The sequence below is a fragment of the Mytilus trossulus genome, chromosome 4, assembly GCF_036588685.1.
Source record: "Mytilus trossulus isolate FHL-02 chromosome 4, PNRI_Mtr1.1.1.hap1, whole genome shotgun sequence".
In the NCBI taxonomy this organism is placed as follows: Eukaryota; Metazoa; Mollusca; class Bivalvia; order Mytilida; family Mytilidae; genus Mytilus; species Mytilus trossulus.
The window spans coordinates 44781157-44805332 of record NC_086376.1 but is presented as its reverse complement, the minus strand read 5'-3'; the positions used below and the strand labels follow the sequence as shown (position 1 = coordinate 44805332).

Genomic DNA, 24176 nt, shown 5'->3' with positions numbered 1-24176 from the left:
AAAAAGTCTCAAAACTTAAGTTCACATTTTAATGTTTGAGGAAGCAGAACATTAAAAGTGTGCAGTGAATCTTGTGCTCACAACAGTTATTGTCATAATTATGTTTACATAAGACTTATAAAGGAATTAAGAAGGTACCAAGAAATGTTTACAGTTCAATTTAAACTGTGAGGGTCAAAATCTTAAATTGCTTATAAATGTTGCTGGACCCAGTTTCGTTATCTGATCTGAATGTTCTGAAATGTGCAAGGAAGATAGACATTTTGATTTTTTTTACTCGGAAAGACATTTTAATTTTTTTTACTCGGAAAGTTTTGCCCTAATTGCTTGAACTTTTGCAATATTAAAGCCAATTTCAATGAGTGTGAAGACAAAGGGAATATCTTTGGTTATATTGCTTGATGAACAGAAAAGTCATTGTTAGGTTATGTAAACTACCCTACTTTAAGAGTATACTAGTCCGACAAATGACACATCTTTCTGTCTGTAGGACCAGGCTACTTCGAAAGGAGGGTACGGTTTAGCTAACAAGCAGGCTAACCAAAGATATTATGATTGCCTACATACTCAATGGAATCAGCTGTAACTAAAAACTCGAATAAATTTTCACAGACAGTGGTCATGTTTGTTGATGAATACTGTTTTTCCTAGATTCACTCTTGAAAAATCATGTGGTAACATTTGGTCAAGTAATTTCAGAAAAGATCGTTTTGTAATTGCGGACACCAAAACAATACATGAACCTCACACGACCCCTCGACACAGGTGAGCTTATATGATCTTATAGCGATTCAGGTTGATAACCATTTGAAATTAAGCCAGTTTGTGTGTGTGTATGTGTAGATTTGTATTGTTTTAAACTGTTATGACCTTTTAAGGTTAAATGTAGGTGTTTAATCTAAGAATTTCTTTTTTAAACTTATATACTTGTTTTAAACTCAATTGGTAGTATGAAGCTATTGATTGATTGATTGTTGGTTGCTTTACGTCCAGTGGCAAATAGTTCATGCATATTCAGGACGAGAACAAGTTCACAATAAATACAATAGGTAGGTCTTGTCATAAAAGAGGCCAATGGTCGTGGAATTTTGGACTGTCACTGGAAAATGAGGATGTATTGGATAGAACAGAAATTTTGCCTTGCAGCAGGCCACCTACGGACCCATCAGAGAGTTGCTGAAAGGGTTCTTAACGTGCGATTTAACGTCTCCATTCTGACCGGACGCGACTGCGAACTTGATACATCCCGCACAGCTAAACGGACGCCCCACTTCGGCAAGCGTTTTACTGCCGGTCGGGAGAAGACCAAGTGACTATATTTCTATTTCCCAGTAACTCTTAGGGAATTTTGAAATGCACAATTAACATCTAGCAAACGTTAGTTTCAAATACTTTTAAATAGATTTTTATCGATAATGTACCCTTGCGTTGATCCCATGCTAAACATAACAAAAATCTCTGTACAAAGGTTTGTGAATTTTCTTCAAAAATAGTGATTTTATTTTCACCAACTTCTCTTTTTCTACTAAATACAATAATGAACTATAAATAATAATGCTTTGCAAGAAGTTTCCCCTTGATATATGTACAAAATTATGTCTCTATTATTCATTGTCTGTGCTGTTTTGATACTTTTGCAGTTTGCACATTTCGTAATTGACAGGCCACAGAAGGGGTCATAAACCATACACGAAAAGATAAAATATTGATCTAAGTACTTAATTTGCATCTCTGAACCCCAACCCGGTTTGTTTTTTAGGAGGGTGTCTAAAAATGGTCGATTACAGACAGTCGAGTAAGCATTTTACCTTCCAGACGTGTTTACGTTGATTGTTACTGTCCTGATAACGGATAGATGGAAACAAAAATGTTTGATATTTTTGGCTTTAGATTCAGTTTTTTTAAATATAAATTAAGGCTACATTTTAATATAATAATACTAAGAATTCACAATATGAAAAAATGCAGAAAAAAATGAATGAAGTGAAATATCTTAGTAAGGAGTCATTACTACAGAGATGGTGTGTTTGACACACAAAACTTAAAAGCTTAGTGATATTACCAATATTAAAATAAAAGTGTATTTTAGTTAGGTATTTTTTTCCATTTACTCATTTTAAAGTTAAAGTATTCGTACTGAACACAGCTGAAAACAACTCACTAACTTCGTGGACAAACATAATGGAAATTTCAGATGATTTGAATGCCTTACTAGCAGCCATGAAGCTAACTGGAAAAGAACCTGCCTGGAAGTTCTCGGCAAGCACTGACCAGGTGACAGTACAGCTAACGTGGACAAAGGCTAAGGAACTAGAGGTATCCTCCAGTAAAGCCAAGCCGGCCCTGAAAAGTAAACCACCATCCACCAGGAGAAGGGACGCCAAGCGTTACAACCAGTGGGTGCAGGCCAAAAGCTCTGCTGCAACATCGGCTGAGGTCTTACCACACACCACCAAGGTAGACCAGAACCAACAAACAGAAGCCACAACAGCACGAGATGGAAGCAGGGAGATAGTACCCACAAAGTATCAAGGGGGACCTGAGGGCATTTGCATCAAGACGGACACTGTCATCAGTCCGTACAACCCCAGGAAGGCATGCCATCGCCAATACTACCTCCAGCCAACCAAAGACAGAGGCAAGCGATGCCGGATCGACTATGACGAGGGATTCGACCTAGACGATCCCGAGTTGCTCCGGACAACACCACCTCACACATCGCCACTATTGATGCCATCTCCAGAGGCAGTTACATCAGCTCTTTTGATCTTAGAACGGCCAGATACGCCTTATCACACTCCTAGAAATAAAGTAAAGGCTAAACGGTCAACAGAACCAGACAATAAGTAGAAACTCCGCAAATACCCAAACAGGATAGTCGGACAGAAAAACCCATACATCATCATCACCATTTACTCATTTTCAATTATAATTAAGGCACGTTCACTTCCTCCCCCGTAATTCTTATTAATTTGGGAATTTTGAAATGAAAAAGCTAAGAAATCTTAGTTTTGTTAGTGTTCTCTAGGTTATCTCGTCTTTATTCTCTGACATATTCTAGTCTGCCCTTTCATAAAATAGTGATTTTTTTAGTGTTCTATCGAACTTTCGAAAAAAAAACCTGATAACCGTTCAGACAAAAAAAGTTATGTTGAAAAAATCTTACAGATACAGCAAGTGATTCTTAATAGCTATAAGATTCATTTTTCTTTTGAAATACAACTTTTTAATCTTACGGGAAACCATTCCAAGCTTAAAACTTTCACTGTAACCTTGCTCTTAACCCCATCCCCCCCTCCCCCCAAAAAAACCAAACAAACAAACCCGCAATACTATTGTCATTCTTATAGTCAACACTCAATTGTTCACAAAAAAATGTGTTTTAAGCTACTAAAGACATATGATTCAAACGCTCAGAAAGTCCTTTGTTCTATATTTTTGCTCTCCATTTTTATGCAAAACCTTTTACATTTTTATGTAATGGGTTATTGTTGAAGGTATTACGATGACGTATGGTTATTAACACATACTTCCTTTGGTTTCTTATGGAAATTTGTCCATTGACAACAAACATACCACATCATCTACTTTATATAAGTATTTTGGTGATCTTGCAAAATAATCGTAATCCCGAAAATCGTTAACATATTTTCTTTATCTTAAAAGGGGGCAAAAAGGGTTCCATACAGGCCAATGAATAAGATTACAGTTTATTTAAAAAAAAAAATAAAAAAAAATAGGGGTATTTCTTCTTGCATAATAACAGTAAACGGATTCACAACAATGTCAATTTCAAAAAAGCAGGCAACAGTTAATTAGTCATTACAGTACAGCATCAATGATCTTGAATATATGCCACTTTTAACTAAAATATAAAGGCACAGAACCAGGACATAGGAGCACAGAACCAGGACCGTTTTTCTTATCACCAGCACCGCGTCAGGACAATTCCGTTTAACGAACTTGCACGACTTTTGCAATATAATATTGTTGTAATATACTTTGCATGGTACTTATGACGCATCAGAGAAAAATTAAGCAACAAAACAGTCGTTTTATTGCCGTTCTGATACAATGTAAACAAACCCACCAGCACAGAATCAGGACCCACCAGCACCCGTCAGGACCGAATCACCAGCACAGTACGTTCTCTCGCAGGACAACCATACCCACCGTGAATTAACTGTGCATCACTTATTGTTGACCTGCTTCTGTATTGTTAATTAGCAACGGAAGGGATTGCGCTTTATTTTCATATGACGGAGACGGCATAATATTTCAATCAGTCCAGGACCTGACTTATTTTAATATTTCATTTACTGTTATCTGTTTTTTTTTCCATTTTAATTCCTTGTTATCTGTTATAAGGCTAAGCCAAATTAATTTGATGTGTTATGCTGTTATTGGGACCCCCTTGCCCCTTCATTGATATAAATAGCAATATTTTTCAATACCTCTACGGTTTTTTAAAAATAAAATGCCAATTAAATTTGGGAAGTCAAAATGCTATAATTAATATAACAAATATACATGTTAAAAAAATTCTGGTATTAATGTATGTTTATGCATTATTGCGATGCTGATAAGCCCTTGCCTGGACCCGCCCCTGCAAAATGCATTTGTTCTGCAAACAAACAAAAAACAAAACGAAACAAAATGATCCTAATTTATTTTTTCTAGTGTCTTTGCACCTTAAAAATCACAATGCACAGAAGTTTGCGTATATTTTTTTATATGGCTTTAGAAAGATAAACTTGAGTTTTGAACTTGAACATATTTTACAATACTGTATTTAGGCTTCATGGTTCATTAGACAAAATACCTCACGGCTATTTATTGGGCACTATGATTTGGCGGAAAAAGTTCTTTTGTTCTAATTTGTGAACATTTATCATGAGGGGTTTCATTTCGAATTACTAGTTACACAGTCACTATGGTCGTGGTTGGAAAGTCTCTTGCTAAGGTAGGTGTTATTCTTTCTTTAATAATCTGGTTTATTACCCCTTTTGCAGCCAGTTTAATACGAACTTTTCAAATTGCAATAGTATCAAAACAACAAATTTAACATTTGAATAATAGAGATAAGCCATTTTGTACATATACCAAGGGGAAACTTCGTGTAAAGCATTATTGTTTACTGTTTCACTGCATTTAATAGAAAAGGTGGAATTTGTGGCAAATATTAAAGCTAAGATTTTAAATTATTTTATAGAAAATCCACATACTTTAATACAGATATTTTTGTTATAAAATTTTAAACGTAGATTTATATGACTTGCTTTTCTATGAAGTGCTAGTGTTTATTTTACAAAAAGTTCTCAACAAGTCAACCTTTATTAAAGTTGCCAAAAAACTGTGTTGAGTCACTTCAATCGAGTGCACCTTAAAAGGTGTACTTGTTTTGATCCATATTAATATTTGTTTTCACCAATAACTAAATTAGATAACTTGTTTTAAGGAAATCATTGCCAGCAATGCATGTAATAATTCAAGTATCGAATTACCAAATATGAGAGTACAATGGGAAAGGCTGTGGATTTTCAATTAATAATCCTTAACGATAACATGTTTACAAATTAATGGTATAGTAATAGACGTGTTGCACAAAATGAATGTCCAGCTTACTTCTTAAAAGCTTTATATTTATAAGGTGGAAGACCTGGATGCTTTATGCTTTGTATGTTACTAAGTTTCGGTCAGTCACATGTCCAATGTTCTTGACCTCATTTTCATGGTTCAGTGACTACTTGGAAAAAAAAATGATTTTTGTAATGTTAAATTCTCTCTTATTATAAGTAATAGGATAACTATATTTGGTATTTGCGTACCTTGCATGCCCCTTATGCCTGTTGTACTTTTTTCTCTTGACCTCAACCTTATTTTGTGGATCAGTGAACAAGGTTAAGTTTTGGTGGTCGAATCCATATCTCAGATACTGTAAGTAATAGGACTAGTATAGTTGGTGTATGGAAGGACTGTTAAGTGAACATGTCCAACTGGCAGGTGTCATCTGACCTTGACCTCATTTTCATGGTTACAGTGGTCAAAGTTCAGTTTTTAAGTTTTGGTCTTTTTTCTAATACTATATGCAATAGGTCAACTATATTTTGTGTATGGAAATATTTAATGATCTTTTTGTCAGTTGCACAGGTTTTATTTGAATTTGACCTCATTTTCATGGTTCATTGCTGCCATGGCTAAAAATAGAACACAGGGGTAAAATTCAATTTTTGGCTTATAACTCAAAAACCAAAGTATTTAGAGCAAATCTAACATGGGGTTAAATGGTTTATTAGGTCAAGATCTATCTGCTGAGAAATTTTCAGATGAATCAGACAACCAGTTGTTGGGTTGCTGCCCCTGCATTGGTAATTTTAAGGAAATTTTGCTGTTTTTGGTTATTATCTTGAATATTATTATAGATAGAGATAAACTGTAACCAGCAATAATGTTCAGCAAAGTAAGATTTACAAATAAGTCAACATGACTGAAATGGTCAATTTGACCCCCTACAGAGTTATTGTCCTTTATAGTCAATTTTTAACAATTTTCATTAAATTTGTAAATTTTTACTAACATTTTCCACTGAAACTACTGGGCCAAGTTCATTATAGATAGAGATAATTGAAAGCAGCAAGACTGTTTAGTAAAGTAAGATGTACAAACACATCACCATCACCAAAACACAACTTTGTCATGAATCCATTTGCTTCCTTTGTTTAATATTCACATAGACCAAGGTGAGCGACACAGGCTCTTTAGAGCCTCTAGTTTGTGTTTTATTCTGTTTTTCTTTTACTGTATGCAATAGGTCTACTATATTTTGTGTCTGGAATATTAAAAGGTGTACATGTCTAGCTGGCAGGTGTCATGACCTTGACCTTTTTTTCATGATTCAGTGGTCAAAGTTAAGTTTTTGAGTTTTGGTCTTTTTTCTAATACTATGTGCAATAGGTCAACTATATTTGGTGTATGGAAATATTTTATGATCAATATGTCAATCGCGCAGGTTTTATTTGACCTTGACCTCATGTTCACTGTTCATTGCTCATTTTTAAGTTTTTGTGTTTTAGTCCGATTTTCTTCAAGTATAGGCAATAGGTCATTATATTTGTTGTATGAAAGAATTGTTAGTGGTAAATGCCTGTCTGTCATTGTTCATCTGACCTTGACCTCATTTTCATGGTTCATTGGTCAATGTCTAATTTTCTTGGTTAAAGTTAAGTTTATGTGACAGTTGTAATAAAGCTTTATATTTGGGACTGTCAATACAATATCAATGATTATAGTTAAGAAGGCGAGACATTTCATGCTGTGTACTCTTGTTGAAATTTTAATAACTTTCTTAAACTATCCTGGATTCCTACCAAACTTGGAAAGAAGCTTTGCTTATGATCATAAGATAGTATCCAGAATTACTGCTTTTTACTAATAAATGGACTTTATCTAACATTACATACAGTCTGCAGATAAAATGTTTTTTTAAACTTTTATAGGATTTATTAAATATCCTGGATTTTTAACCAGATTTAGACAGAAGCTTCTTACAATCATAAGATAGTATTGAGAGGAATATTTTATAAATTTTTCCATCATTTTTGTTTAGCCTTCGATTTATAGAAAAGGCTATAGACACAGGGTTCCACGGAAGGGACCCTTACAAATTTTTTATGTATTTAAAATGAAAAAGCTAAAGAAGCTAATTATTTCCCACCTACGATAGTAGAGGGGCATTATGTTTTCTGGTCTGTGCCTCCGTTCTTTCGTTCGTTCATCCGTCTGTGCATCCGTTCGCTTCAGGTTAAAGTTTTTGGTCAAGGTAGTTTTTGAAGAAGTTGAAGTCCAATCAACTTGAAACTTAGTACACATGTTCCCCATGGTATGATCTTTCTAATTTTAATGCCAAATTATAGTTTCGACCCCAACTTCATGGTCCACTGAACATAGAAAATGATAGTGTAAAGATCAGGTTAAAGTTTTTGGTCAAGGTAGTTTTTGATAAAGTTAAAGTTACATCAACTTGAAACTTAGTACACATGTTCCCTATGATATGATCTTTGTAACTATGATTCCAAATTATAATTTTGACCCCAATTTCACGGTCCACTGAACATAGAAAATGATAGTGCAAGTAGGGCATCCGTGTACTATGGACACATTCTTGTTTTATAAAAGTTTTATATTTCTTTTGTTTGATATTTTTGAACTTATTTTGTTTTGTTTTTGTTTCAGATTCCAGCACCAGGTAAATAATAATAATGTTTATCTAATTCCTTTTATATGTTTTTCATGTATGTTTTTTTACTATCGGTTACTTAAAATAATTGATATGGAGGTTGGTTCATCTATTTCGTTTTATATATTTTCATGTGTATTGTTGTGTGGAAAGACCTATAGGTTTTCTTCTGATTATTTTTTAATATTTTTTCTTCTGCATAATTTTATCCCTAAGCTAGCTGTTGAGTTGTTTCGCAAGATGTCGCTTAAATATCTAAAATATGATATTGTACAGTTCGTACTGCGTAACCAAATACTTTTCCAAAACACTGTTCCTATTGTTATTTCCAAAACATTGCAACTGCATAAGAAACCGACACACTTATTTTTCCAATTTGCTCTTTACATCCTTTAGGATGTTTTCTTTTAATTCTGACCAAAGCCCTATAAAGATTCTATTATATATGAGAGTTATTTCCCCTTTTGTATTTGATATAAGTGAAATGTATTTGTAACTGGAAACCATAAGTGATAGAGGCCTAGGGTCATTTGATTTGAGATTCCATAAAAATGAATATGAGATCAAGTTCAAAGGTCAAGGTCATGTTCAAAATAATACATAAATTTGAGTTGGAAGGGTACAAAGTCTGCACTAAATGAGAGTTTTCTCCCCTGTATTATCTTAAATTACAGAAATGGTTATATAACTCATTTATCATATATTATTAAAACATAGGGTCTTTTGATTTGAGGCCCTTGTTTTGGGTCTTGTTACGTTCTATAATTTGATCTTTGCCTTTTTATAAATCATATGTATAGATAATAAAGTCATTGGACTTTTTGCATTATGTTGAAATCCATTTAACCTTGAAAAAACAACCGGAAGTGACCTTTTCTAAATTGGAAGTAGCTATTTTTTTCACTAAATTAATGTAAAAGTATATAGAATCATATATTTTTGAAATCAGTGTCAAGTAAACTCTCAAACAGTACTGGAAGTGACATTTTTCAAAGCAAAACATTAAATCTCCTTTTTTGTTTGTTTGTATAGAAACCATATATTTTTGGAATCGGGGTACAATAAGCTGGAATCAACATTCATAATCAAATTTTAATTTTTTCATATCAAAATTATCCTTACTTGTGGAAAGACCTTCAATTGTTCACTCAACAATTGGTTTTTAATTTTCTTTGTTTTCTATAGCCTATAGAAAATATATAGTATAGGTAACTTCAAAGAATTGAAAGTGTCTGGCATGTTTATCTATTTCATTTTATTATTTTAATTTTATCCGTTTCATTTTATATGTTTTCATGTGTATGGTTTTTTTTTCTTTCTATTTTCTATAGGTGTATTTCTTTATTTTTAAATTTATTTCCATTTTCTATTGGTTACTTCATACAAGGATTTGTATAGTTAACTATACAAATCCTAATGCTTCAAAGAATTGAAAGTGAAGTATTGTTATCTATTTCATTTTATGTCCTAGGTTATGTCCAGGATCTGACAGGCAGCAGGTATGTTAAGATAAGATTGTGTATATATTTGTATGCCTTTTTGTCCATTGTTTCCTCTAGGTGGCGTATCAAGGATCAGAAGGAAAGGTATGTTAAGATAAGATTGTGTATATGTTTGTATGCCTTTTTGTCCAAGTTTCCTCTAGGTGGCCTTCCAAGGATCAAGAAGGAAAGGTATGTTAAGATAAGATTGTGTATATATTTGTATGCCTTTTTGTCCAAGTTTCCTCTAGGTAGTGTCCCAAGAATCAAGAAGGACAGGTATGTTAAGATAAGATTGTGTATATATTTTTATGCCTTTTTGTCCAAGTTTCCTCTAGGTGGCATACCAAGGATCAAGAAGGAAAGGTATGTTAAGATAAGATTGTGTATATGTTTGTATGCCTTTTTGTCCTTGTTTCCTCTAGGTGGCGTCCCAAGGATCAAGAAGGAAAGGTATGTTAAGATAAGATTGTGTATATGTTTGTATGCCTTTTTGTCCAAGTTTCCTCTAGGTGGCGTCCCAAGGATCAAGAAGGAAAGGTATGTTAAGATAAGATTGTGTATATGTTTGTATGCCTTTTTGTCCAAGTTTCCTCTAGGTGGCGTCCCAAGGATCAAGAAGGAAAGGTATGTTAAGATAAGATTGTGTATATGTTTGTATGCCTTTTTGTCCAAGTTTCCTCTAGGTGGTGTCCCAAGGATCAAGAAGGAAAGGTATGTTAAGATAAGATTGTGTATATGTTTGTATGCCTTTTTGTCCAAGTTTCCTCTAGGTGGCGTCCCAAGGATCAAGAAGGAAAGGTATGTTAAGATAAGATTGTGTATTTGTTTGTATGCCTTTTTGTCCAAGTTTCCTCTAGGTGGCGTCCCAAGGATCAAGAAGGAAAGGTATGTTAAGATAAGATTGTGTATATGTTTGTATGCCTTTTTGTCCAAGTTTCCTCTAGGTGGCGTCCCAAGGATCAAGAAGGAAAGGTATGTTAAGATAAGATTGTGTATATGTTTGTATGCCTTTTTGTCCAAGTTTCCTCTAGGTGGCGTCCCAAGGATCAAGAAGGAAAGGTATGTTAAGATAAGATTGTGTATATGTTTGTATGCCTTTTTGTCCAAGTTTCCTCTAGGTGGCGTCCCAAGGATCAAGAAGGAAAGGTATGTTAAGATAAGATTGTGTATATGTTTGTATGCCTTTTTATCCAAGTTTCCTCTAGGTGGCGTCCCAAGGATCAAGAAGGAAAGGTATGTTAAGATAAGATTGTGTATATGTTTGTATGCCTTTTTGTCCAAGTTTCCTCTAGGTGGCGTCCCAAGGATCAAGAAGGAAAGGTATGTTAAGATAAGATTGTGTATATGTTTGTATGCCTTTTTGTCCAAGTTTCCTCTAGGTGGCGTCCCAAGGATCAAGAAGGAAAGGTATGTTAAGATAAGATTGTGTATATGTTTGTATGCCTTTTTGTCCAAGTTTCCTCTAGGTGGCGTCCCAAGGATCAAGAAGGAAAGGTATGTTAAGATAAGATTGTGTATATGTTTGTATGCCTTTTTGTCCAAGTTTCCTCTAGGTGGCGTCCCAAGGATCAAGAAGGAAAGGTATGTTAAGATAAGATTGTGTATTTGTTTGTATGCCTTTTTGTCCAAGTTTCCTCTAGGTGGCGTCCCAAGGATCAAGAAGGAAAGGTATGTTAAGATAAGATTGTGTATATGTTTGTATGCCTTTTTGTCCAAGTTTCCTCTAGGTGGCGTCCCAAGGATCAAGAAGGAAAGGTATGTTAAGATAAGATTGTGTATATGTTTGTATGCCTTTTTGTCCAAGTTTCCTCTAGGTGGCGTCCCAAGGATCAAGAAGGAAAGGTATGTTAAGATAAGATTGTGTATATGTTTGTATGCCTTTTTGTCCAAGTTTCCTCTAGGTGGCATCCCAAGGATCAAGAAGGAAAGGTATGTTAAGATAAGATTGTGTATATGTTTGTATGCCTTTTTGTCCAAGTTTCCTCTAGGTGGCGTACCAAGGATCAGAAGGAAAGGTATGTTAAGATAAGATTGTGTATATGTTTGTATGCCTTTTTGTCCAAGTTTCCTCTAGGTGGCGTCCCAAGGATCAAGAAGGAAAGGTATGTTAAGATAAGATTGTGTATATGTTTGTATGCCTTTTTGTCCAAGTTTCCTCTAGGTGGCGTCCCAAGGATCAAGAAGGAAAGGTATGTTAAGATAAGATTGTGTATATGTTTGTATGCCTTTTTGTCCAAGTTTCCTCTAGGTGGCGTCCCAAGGATCAAGAAGGAAAGGTATGTTAAGATAAGATTGTGTATATGTTTGTATGCCTTTTTGTCCAAGTTTCCTCTAGGTGGCGTCCCAAGGATCGAGAAGGAAAGGTATGTTAAGATAAGATTGTGTATATGTTTGTATGCCTTTTTGTTCAAGTTTCCTCTAGGTGGCGTCCCAAGGATCGAGAAGGAAAGGTATGTTAAGATAAGATTGTGTAGATGTTAGTATGCCTTTTTGTTCAAGTTTCCTCTAGGTGGCGTCCCACGGATCAAGAAGGAAAGGTATGTTAAGATAAGATTGTGTAGATGTTTGTATGCCTTTTTGTCCAAGTTTCCTCTAGGTGGCGTCCCAAGGATCAAGAAGGAAAGGTATGTTAAGATAAGATTGTGTATATGTTTGTATGCCTTTTTGTCCAAGTTTCCTCTAGGTGGCGTCCCAAGGATCAAGAAGGAAAGGTATGTTAAGATAAGATTGTGTATATGTTTGTATGCCTTTTTGTCCAAGTTTCCTCTAGGTGGCGTCTCAAGGATCAAGAAGAAAAGGTATGTTAAGATAAGATTGTGTATATGTTTGTATGCCTTTTTGTCCAAGTTTCCTCTAGGTGGCGTCCCAAGGATCAAGAAGGAAAGGTATGTTAAGATAAGATTGTGTAGATGTTAGTATGCCTTTTTGTCCAAGTTTCCTCTAGGTGGCGTCCCAAGGATCAAGAAGGAAAGGTATGTTAAGATAAGATTGTGTATATGTTTGTATGCCTTTTTGTCCAAGTTTCCTCTAGGTGGCGTCCCAAGGATCAAGAAGGAAAGGTATGTTAAGATAAGATTGTGTATATGTTTGTATGCCTTTTTGTCCAAGTTTCCTCTAGGTGGCGTCCCAAGGATCAAGAAGGAAAGGTATGTTAAGATAAGATTGTGTATATGTTTGTATGCCTTTTTGTCCAAGTTTCCTCTAGGTGGCGTCCCAAGGATCAAGAAGGAAAGGTATGTTAAGATAAGATTGTGTATATGTTTGTATGCCTTTTTATCCAAGTTTCCTCTAGGTGGCGTCCCAAGGATCAAGAAGGAAAGGTATGTTAAGATAAGATTGTGTATATGTTTGTATGCCTTTTTGTCCAAGTTTCCTCTAGGTGGCGTCCCAAGGATCAAGAAGGAAAGGTATGTTAAGATAAGATTGTGTATATGTTTGTATGCCTTTTTGTCCAAGTTTCCTCTAGGTGGCGTCCCAAGGATCAAGAAAGAAAGGTATGTTAAGATAAGATTGTGTATATGTTTGTATGCCTTTTTGTCCAAGTTTCCTCTAGGTGGCGTCCCAAGGATCAAGAAGGAAAGGTATGTTAAGTTAAGATTGTGTATATGTTTGTATGCCTTTTTGTCCAAGTTTCCTCTAGGTGGCGTCCCAAGGATCAAGAAGGAAAGGTATGTTAAGATAAGATTGTGTATATGTTTGTATGCCTTTTTGTCCAAGTTTCCTCTAGGTGGCGTCCCAAGGATCAAGAAGGAAAGGTATGTTAAGATAAGATTGTGTATATGTTTGTATGCCTTTTTGTCCAAGTTTCCTCTAGGTGGCGTCCCAAGGATCAAGAAGGAAAGGTATGTTAACATAAGATTGTGTATATGTTTGTATGCCTTTTTGTCCAAGTTTCCTCTAGGTGGCATCCCAAGGATCAAGAAGGAAAGGTATGTTAAGATAAGATTGTGTATATATTTGTATGCCTTTTTGTCCAAGTTTCCTCTAGGTGGCATCCCAAGGATCAAGAAGGAAAGGTATGTTAAGATAAGATTGTCTGCATGTTTGTCTTGTATTAAGATGATTTAAGTTTGTATTACAGATGGAGGAGCCCAGATGAAAGTTCAGTACTAGACCTGAAGGAAAATTGTTTCATTTTATTTGCCAGATATGATGATGTAAGTATTTGGTCATTACAATTGTGTTTAAAACTATTTGAAAAAAATTATTAGGTAAATTCGTTTTAAAGACCACTTGAAATTTATGACAAAATTGTCCATAATTTTTTATAATATCTAAAGAAATATTATTTTAAAAGATTCATTGTAATTGTAAATAGAATGATCCCCTAATTTAGGATTTGAAATAAAACATGCATCACATTTATTTCTGAAGTTATTACAACAAATATATTCTTAATATTGACAATTTGGATATTTACATAATTATTAACATTTTAATTGGGAAAATATGACTGTTGAGATTGTTTGTTCAAAATTGATACAAATAAAAATGAAAATGGTTAATGAATTATAGGCAAAAAGAGCAGAGACACAGAAAATTGCGCCATTGATAAAGATCTGGAAAGAAGCTTAAAGGAAGGACCAAGTGTCAGTCAAGATGACAGATGAGTGACAACTCTATGAAGGATGAATTAGATCTTCAACCAAGTCCAAGGCTTTGCCATGTAAGCAGCAAGCAGCAAGGATAGCAGCTGGATTGAAGATTAATTATTACATTGATCTTCAACTAAGTCTGAGGCTTTGTCATGAAAGAAATAATGCAAGTATATTAAAGCCAATTAATTCAGTACATTATCAGGGAAAATGTGATAGTCTATCAGGATTGTCTATAAGGCAACACACATTTTTGTTATTTTGTACATTTACAACACACAAAAATAGATGTTTATCAGTTTGATAAATGTTTTCTGGGACATGAATAAAATTTTATACCATGAAAAGTCCATCCTGATAGCATTTTTACTTCAAGGGAGACTTACTTAGTACAATAAACAGCAAGAATATCTCGTCCAGTGGGAGATAACTTACTATAATGCAATCAGAATACAGAATAAATTAATGATAAAAACTTAGGCTGGCAATTTAACAAATTTGTAAAATATATAATTTGTGTCAACATTAATTCCTTTTTTTAGGTTATAAAACAGTGCCAATGTTTTCATGAAGGGGATCAGTTAAAGACTTGGGGTATAATATATCTAAAATACATGTAAGTATATAATTCCTCTATATTAACAAATTTTATCATCATAAAATAATTTTACAGGGAAAAACTTGCACTAGGCTTAAAGTTGTAAATTTGAGGTCAAATGGTGTTTTTTTGTCGACTTAAGGTTCTAAAATTTTTAATTGATCACACCGATGTCATTGTAAAGACTTGTGTGCAGGCTTTGGCTAAACCACCAAATTAAGTTCCAACAAAATTTCAATTGTTCACCAGATAAGACACTGAAAATGGCCCCATTGATGCAGGTCAGGATTTTAAGCTTGAAGGAATATTACTAGTCTATTTCATTTATATTGACCAACAGCAGCCTTATAGATATAATCTAACTTATAATTTTTAGTTTTTGTTCCAGAAACCGGCCAGTCCCAAGTTTCAGTCCAGATGGCAGATGAGCAGCAAGTTTACTTAGATCTTCAACCAAGTCCAAGGCTTTGCCATGTAAGCAGCAAACAGCAAGGATAGCAGCTGGAATGAAGATTAATTATTATATTGATCTTCAACCAAGTCTGAGGCTTTGTCATGAAAGAAATAATGCAAGTATTCTGTACATTTTCAGGAAAAATGCGATAAAGTTTATAAGGATTATCTACTGTGGATTCATTATTATTCGTTGGATACCAATTTTCGTGGATTTCGTGGGTACAGGTGAACCACGAATTCCAATGTTCAACGAATTACATATTTGCAATAGGCTTTGCATACAGAGATTTACAAAACCATGAAATCAAATGTCCACGAAAATGCAAGTTTTCAGCAATCCACGAAAATTGATACCCACAAAAATAAATGAATCCACAGTATAAGGCAACACACATTTTTGTTATTTTGCACATTTACAACACACAAAAAATTGATATTTATCAGTTTAATAAATGTTTTTTCAGTACACAAATAAAATTTTATACCATGAAAAGTAAATTCTGAAAGAATTTTGATCTCAAGGGAGACTAGTACAATAAACAGCAAGAATGTTTCTTTCAGTGGGAGATAACTCACTATTACGCAATCAGAATTCAGAATAAATAATAATTAAGGCTGGCAATTTATCAAATTTATAAAATATATAATTTGTGTCAATTTAATTCCATTTTAGGTTATAAAACAGTGCCAATGTTTTCATGAAGGGGAGTAAGACTTGTGGTATAATATATCTTAAATACAAGTACGTATATATGTATGATCTATAAGGCAACACCCAGTTTTGTAATTTTGCACATTCACAATTAATTAAAGTGCAACACACAAAAATATATTTTATCAGTGTGTTAAGACGTCTTCATATACAAATCTGTATAAAATAAAATTTCCTCTATTTAAACAAATTTTATCAACAAAAAATAAGTTTACAGGGGGAAAAAACATGCACTAGGCCTAATGGTGTAAGAGTTCAATTCTTTTATTTTTGTTGGCTGAAGGTTCTAAAAATTTGAACTGATTAGACATGTCATTGCAACGACTAATGTATGCAGATTTTGGCTAAACCATGAAATAAAGTACCAACAAAAATACCAATTAGTGCCAAAGAAAATAAGGAAATCCACAATCATATTACAAACCATATTCCAACATTGATTTTATATATTTTGCAAGAACTTTTGATTTACTAAACATTTTACTTTTCAGGCTAGCAATGATTACTGCATTTTAGTATGAATAGAGTTTTAGAATTATTATTGGAGTGGACTTTTGAGGTAAGAAAGAACCATTGCATAGGTTTATGAACTTAAGAACCGCTCAAAAATCATAATACCAAATAACCATGGAATTTATTTTAAATTTCAAGCATAAGAAATAATGCAAATGTCATAATTAAAAAATAGTTCCCCTAGTTCAAATAATAGCCTGTTATTCATTAATTACAGATCACGTAAATGCCCTTAAATTTTGTTAAGACTGTGACGTTTAAGACAAAAACTAGACTTGTGGTTTTCATTGAAGTCTAAGGATGTCGAGGGTTTGCGATTAGACGGAAAGACACCATACTTGGTCAAATTGTTTTCCATCATGTGTAGTTGACCATAATGTACCACCATTTCAATTTGACGATTTTGAAAGAAGTTATGGGAAATCTTTCACAATTTTAAGTATGGTGATCATTAGAAAATTTCTAAACACAACTCCTCTGACCGAGACTCATTTACAGAGATTGTTTTCCCATGTATAGTTATAAAATAAGGTATGATTGCTGATGAGACAACTATCCACCAAAGTTCAAATGAAGTGGATTGAAGCAATTATTGTCACATTGATGTGTTCTCTGCATCTTTTTTTCACCTTGAGATGTTATATATCATATATTTCTATAGAATGTACTTAAGTATACATAACAATAGTGATTCTTTTTTTACTATTTTCAATGACTAAGCTTTTTATTTTTCAGGTTAGCATTACAGCTTGTCTGTGCATATTGATGTTGGAAATGGCTATATGAATGGACTTTTAAAAGTAAGAAAGAACTATTTTATAGATTTATAAAATTTTCTATTAAGATCATGTAAATTCTCATGATTTTTATAATGTTTTTACAATTTAATGTTTTCTGGATTGACATGTCAAGTTTTAGGAAAGGAAAAATTATTATTTTGGAAAAGTTTCTCTGCTTTAATTGTATAAAGTTTTAAGCCATTGGCCCATATTGGCGTAAAGTGCTTTTCAAACATTTCAATAAAGAAATAAAGTTATTCCCATTTTAATTGCTATTTGTTGCCTATTACAATTTCTGAAAATATGACAGAAAATTGAAAAGTGTTATTCTTTTTCAGATATTAATTACTGTGGCTGAAGGATATAAATGTGTGATTATTTCTCCATACTCCTAAATTAGAGACGTTGTGAAGATTCTTAACACGTTGACAGCTGGGCTCTCTCTCTTCAGAAGACATAAGATTTAAATCCACATTCTGACACTGACATGACTGCAAATCTGTATATCCTGCCTGAGTATCCTGCACTACCAAACAGATGCCTTACTTTTACATGTATTTTACTGCAAGTCTGAAGATTATAGACCAAGAGTGACCATATTTCTTTTTGGGTCTTTCTAACTGTACCAAACAGTTTCCAATATAAACGGACCATATAAATCTTGCATAAATAAGAGAAAGAATGTAGTAAAATAATTAATGTAAAGATTCTCCATTTTCTACAAGAGTGGAAGTTTAAATTATTAAAGGTTAATGTATTGTGTTTTGAATTTTCACTCAACTTTATTTCTCTCTCCACCATTAAATGCTTTTGATTTATATTACTTGTTGCTCTTCATATAAAATGGTTTTTAATATCAAGTTAACATTTACATTAATTGGTTAGGAATGGAGAATCTAAAGATAACAAAATTTAAGTATAGCAATGGTTTTATATGGATATATATGTATAATGATACATTCAAGAGATTGCTTGTAGCAATATATGAGTAATCCTTATTTACTACCAGTCACGGACATTTCCTGACTAAATATCAAGTCTATTGCTACAGGTACTTGACTCAGTTGTAATTGATCATAAGTCTAACAGGGTCAAGGGGAGGTAAAGCCTCATACTTTAAGTTTCTTAAGTGTTGACCAATATTAAACTTAGACATTCTCTTCTTCATTTTTTAGTATTTTGTTAGTAAATTGACTAAGGTTGTTTTGTCAAAAAATAAAAGCAGAAGCATAGTTTTATTTCCAAAGATAGTGATCAAAAGCAAAACTTGGTATTCAATTTTTTGTATCTCACTGATAATATTTGACCAGTAACAGCTTAAAAACCTTCCTTTCTAATGTTATGAAAAATAGAAATGAGAACATAATTATCTTTTTGATTAAGAAAAAAAAAAATTTTATTTCTTCTTTCCACATTTTATTGGTAAATTTATTTGAGTTTTTACTGCAAACTTCACACGGCAGTAGCATGGGCAAACTTTGGGGTTCTGTATAAATTAATCCTTTCAAAAGTTTTTATTGCTGTTTTTACAAGTTGTGTAGTGTACATGTGTTCATTATTTCTACTTGCATCATATACATGTTTTTTAATGGATTACACTGTAAAACTATTGTAATTTGAGCACTACCAGAGTAAATGAACTGTTTTACAAAGCATTTATTTAATTTTTCATTCATTGAGTTACCCCAAGTCCAAAAAATTGTAGAATATTGATGAAACATTTTACTTTCAAGGAATGTAAAATAAAAGTTTGTGTAAAACAATCATTTGTGTACTTAATGTAATGTAAAATTTTGTATTTTATTGAATTCACATGAAACTTTTTTCTTCTCCTGTAAGATAGTTAATGGTTCAAATATATGCCTGTTGAGAATAAGATTACATGAAAGTTATCAGAATTTCCACTAAAAAATAAAAATAAGATTTGCATCAAAGTACACTGTCTGCAAAAAAAGTTCAATGCAAAAGTCTTATTGTACTCAGACTTTTTGTATCATGTCAATTAAGCATAGAAATAACCAAAAAGAAACAATTTTTTCTTTCCTAAAGCTTCTATATGCACTTTTATATGTAAATATGTGTTACAGCCTATATTGACCTGAACTTATTTTTAGTCATGCATCGCCTTGGACCATTTTCTAACTGTGTGGTATGCTGTGTAACTTTTCCATCCAGAAAGAATTATTGATGGCAAAATTGCTTTTAATTTGGTGGACAAAATTAGAATTGTTTAGAAGCACCCCTATTTTATATAAAACATGTACATAAAATAACAAGCCCCCTAGCTGTTAATATATGGTGAAATGGGATAAAATCAACTTGGTTATCAGAATTTGTGATTATCTCCTCTTAATAAAAAGAAGTTATGCCAGTGTAGGAATTTTACAGGAAAATTTTTGTCCCAATTCTTTAGATAGGCCTAAATCAAACTCCTTGTTTTAAACTAAGCAGAACAGTAATATGCTGGTCAATGTCCCATGTCCTCTGCAAATTGGATAACTGTAAAGAAAGTCTTTAAATGATAAACAATTGTTTCTTTGATCCAAAAAATTGAATATAAGGGGTAGGGGTATACACTAATCAACTTATGCAAAGGCTGTCAGATTTGATTTCAGTAAATGTCAATAAATTGGCTTTCATTTTTATGATTGAAAAATAAGGGGAGATAATTTTGACTTAGAAGAATCCTGACTGCAAAAGTAGTAGGAATGAAAATTTCCATCTCCCAAGTGATAATGTGTTCTTCACAATTTGTCACCATAAGAAGAAATTACAAATAGAGAGTGAGTGAAGGTATGACAGTAAACTGGATTAAGAATGTTGAATAAAATATGTTTTTGCAAATTTGGACGACAATTAATTGCAATTATGTACCATTTCAACAATAGAAGTAGTATTGACTTGCAAATCCATACCATTACAGCACTGGAAGTAGTATGGTTGTCTGAGCGAAGCCAATTGGAAGTATGTACCTCTTAGTGAAGCTAATTGGGAGCACACCCTCTGTCTTGTTGCGAAGCTGATTGGAAGCAGTACATATAAACCTCTGTCTGCTAAAGCTAGTTAGAAGCAGTACCCCTGGCAGAGAGGTCCCAATTTAGAAGTATGTAACTCTGAGGGAAGCCAATTGGAAGCATGTACCTCTGCAAAATTTGATTAGAAATTATTCAACAAATTTTATTTAACATTCTTTTTAAAGTTTACTTGCATACCAACTCTCATTTTCTATTTATAATTACTCCCCTTGACATTGTGACGTGCAAATTATCACTTCACCATTTAGTAGATCATTCTAATAAATTACTACAACACGCGATCAAGTATTGTTATAAGGGTAAAATACTTTAATAATTTTAGTTTATGCACCTTTAAATGATAACTTAACTTGCTGTAACTTTTTGAAAGCTAAGGTTCCTCAAGATCTATACAGAGAATGATTTAAGTTTGCTGTGAAGGGCATACGATACAGTAACAGGGGAGATAATGACATTGCTACTGTCTAATGTTACTTTTAGCCATGTCAAATATTTATATATCAGGAAAAGACCCATTTTTTGACTGATTTAACATGAAAATGAATTCATTGACCTCTTTTTTTAAAAATTACATCAGGCTTGAATCTGTTTAAAGATCATGTATGCCAATTTAAAGAAATCACCAGTATATAGCTGCATACTAGGAATTGGTATTTGTTTACTTGACAAAAAGAGGATTTTTATTTTCAGTCGGTCATGTATAAAAAAATAGATTTCCAGAAAGTTGGCTTCTGTGTCTTGAACTTCTTTTCTTTACACTTCTAAACCCCAACCAAAAAGATACACTAGTTTTCTCTGCCAATTAAAAGTGCTGTGTTTACAAACAATTCAAAAGTTTTGCTTTTTCTGTTATTGTTTGGATATTAAATACTCTTTTATTACTTTGGTAGAAACAAATCATCACAATTTCAATATCTCAAAACGGACATCATGAGGGCTCCCCTGTGAGAATGTGGGAGCCCTACAGTTTTCACTTTGTTCGTCTGTCAACAATTTTTGTAAATACAAAACCTCCCCAAAAATAGATAGGTAAATTAAAGTTATCTTTAATATTCTCTGTGCTTCCAAGCACTTGGATTACCATTCTAGGGTTATGCCTTTACAAATGGAAAAATTCCTGAATGTTTTCGTTTCTGTTCTCTTAATTTAAGTTTGCCTTAACTTAATTTTATGAAATGTATATATTATGCTTATTACCACTTAACTCAGTTTGAGTTCAAATTTTGACATCTTCACTTTTATGGTTCTTGAGTTATGTCCCTTTATAACATTATAAGCTAGCAGGGGCATCACCTCTGTCCCTATGGTCGCATTGACACCATTTATTTTTATATAGTGGAAGCAGATTAGTTGTTATTTAGGTATTTAGTAGCATGATGCCTTATAATTAAATTTTGCTCGTGTTTCATAGAATTATGCTTGGAAATATTTTGAAAACCTTCACTTTCTTCCCAGAGTGTCAAGTTTCATGATCATGTGTTTTGTTTTGAATAGTTCTCTCCTTTATTATAGTGTCCAAAGTATACCTCTTGAGACAGTTCCTCCAAATAAATAGTTTCAAAACATTTTTCCACTTCATATTGATTTTATCTGGTTTTAAATGAGTGTTTTGCAAATCAAAAGTGTCCAGTGTTACTTCATTAATTATCATTATAATGATTTTCTTTATGTGTATATGTTTAGTTGTTGTTGTATTCATGTATATTGTATGTATAATAATTCCCTAATCATAAAAGTATAACAGGAATTGATTGTCTTCTTGCGTATGTGTAATACATGTACATGTAGGCATAGGAATTTTAGCAGCTAAATAATTTAGTTGTAAATTTAAAGTGACATCTTTATGTATTTTAGTTCTAACTTGAACTTTGAACATTGTATTGTTATGGATGTTGAAAGAACAAAGAATTGTATAATTTTGTATTTTGATATTAAATTAATTTCTATGTAGGTGGAATGGCTATTATATATACAAACATAATCGTATTTTAACTTTTGTACCATGTATTTTATAGTTGTAGTCCTCAAGACAAGATTTCATTTTTACTTACATTTACAAACAAAACAAAACAATATATACGTCCGAGTATGTCTCGTGAGACGACTTGTCGCATTCAAAGGGTCGGAGCATATATGACGGTTTCCAGACCCTTGGGTCGGACCCAGGTTTCCAGTTTCCCATTATTGGGTTTGTTTGGTTGTTCCTGGCCGGCGAGGTCGTTCATGATCGAGTTATTTATTTGTTCAGTTATCCAGTTTACATTCATGTCAACCATATTATATCTCTTGTTTGTACAAGGTTTACTTTTTCTAGCTAAATTGTACCTTATAGTATATTTCAAGTATATTTCAAGGTTTTTATTATTAGGAATAAATGTGGTTATTGTTTTTGTTCATATATTTATATATTAAGACACATGTATGTAATTATTTGATAAATTTCGTTGTCCACTATGCTTGCTGGGCTATCGGCAACACTATATATATTGTATTCATTTATGCCTTATAATAGATATGAGCGTATAGGGTATACATATAGTTATTCAAATGCATAAGGTTGACTTAAGATTATTTCTCTAGTACTGATACAAGTTATTGAATTCATATTGTATAATGTATGTTTATATTGATAATTTGTCTTATAAAATGGCAGCTCACAATATGCTGTACTTGAGCTAGTCAACAAACATAAGTTTGTGTTGTGTTTTTCTTTAAGAAGTTAAAGTTAAATGTATTTAGTGGAAAGAAGACTTATTTACGATCCTATGTCCTTCAAGCTGTCTGAGTTATTGATAAAAATATGATGTGGTATGATTGCCATTTAGGCTCAACTCTCCTCAAGAGACCAAATGACACTAACAACCATAGGTCACGGTACTGCCTTCAACAATGAGCAAAACCCATACTAAATAGTCAGCTATTTAAGGCCATGAAATGACATATCTAAAACAATTCAAACATTTGTTTTGTTAAGCCAACTGGTATATATTTGAGGGAAATAAGTAAAGGTAATATTGTATATATTTTAAATATAAGTATGTCTGAACCAGTGACGACTCTACAATAGATTTCATCCATCAGATCACCAGCAGTAATGGTGATAAAAGGCTGACAATACATTCTGTATATATAATTCCTCTAAAGATCTGGTGAGCTGTTTATTTGGCAATTGCAAATGGCAGGCAGCAGGGTTTAAGAACATGCTTTGTTCAACCTGCTTAAGTCAAGTGCGTTTTCTTAAAATATACTTTTTCACTTTTTTGGTCTTTTTGAAAATGCTGTTTGATCTGTACTTAGAGCCTTCTATTAAGAAATTTGTTTTGCATACACACACATAAAAAATTGCAGTTTTTATCCAACGCAATCATGTTTGAACGTTGTTTTCAATTTAGACTTATTTATATATTTTTTGTGTGTGAATAGGCTCATATGTATAATAAATTTGACAAAACCTATGATAATACAACTGCTATAAAGAGCGGTATACGTATAGTGATGCACATGTCCATCCATCCCTATGTACTTCTGTTAGTACTATAATTTCCACTCCCAGGTAAAGTACAGCTTGAACAAATCTTTGAAATATCAAGGCATTAATTTCATGGATCACAAAATTGAGGGAAAGTAAGATGTTAATGGTTTTGACATTAAAGTTGAACAAGAAATGCCCTAGTTACCGCTTAAATATGGGTTTTCATGATACCGCTTGACCAAATTTATTGAAATTAAGTTAGTATAAAAAAGATGTGGTATGATTGCCAATGAGAC

The 24176-nt window shown here is 33.0% G+C and overlaps 1 protein-coding gene and 1 long non-coding RNA gene across 2 annotated transcripts; both read left to right on the top strand.

Moving 5' to 3' along the window:
• Positions 1 to 4933: 4933 nt before the first annotated feature.
• Positions 4934 to 14476, top strand: LOC134716644 (uncharacterized). Its single transcript, XM_063579653.1, has 3 exons — positions 4934 to 4963; positions 12637 to 13877; positions 14236 to 14476. Exons 1-2 carry the CDS (start codon positions 4934 to 4936, stop codon positions 13786 to 13788), a joined length of 1182 nt encoding a protein of 393 aa, XP_063435723.1. The 3' UTR covers positions 13789 to 13877; positions 14236 to 14476.
• Positions 14477 to 16042: 1566 nt separating this feature from the next.
• On the top strand, positions 16043 to 23100 carry LOC134715355 (uncharacterized). The gene is made up of 4 exons (XR_010106673.1): positions 16043 to 16111; positions 16573 to 16640; positions 17330 to 17394; positions 17712 to 23100. It is a non-coding gene; the product is annotated as an uncharacterized LOC134715355 (long non-coding RNA).
• Positions 23101 to 24176: the final 1076 nt, after the last annotated feature.

What these genes read in the sequence shown, in the direction of transcription:
- LOC134716644 (XM_063579653.1), top strand. Translation starts at nt 4,934, where the DNA reads ATGGTCGTGGTTGGAAAGTCTCTTGCTAAG. An exon ending in TTGGAAAGTCTCTTGCTAAG is followed by an intron (nt 4,964 to 12,636) that starts GTAGGTGTTATT and finishes TGTAGATGTTAG; the next exon opens with TATGCCTTTTTGTCCAAGTT.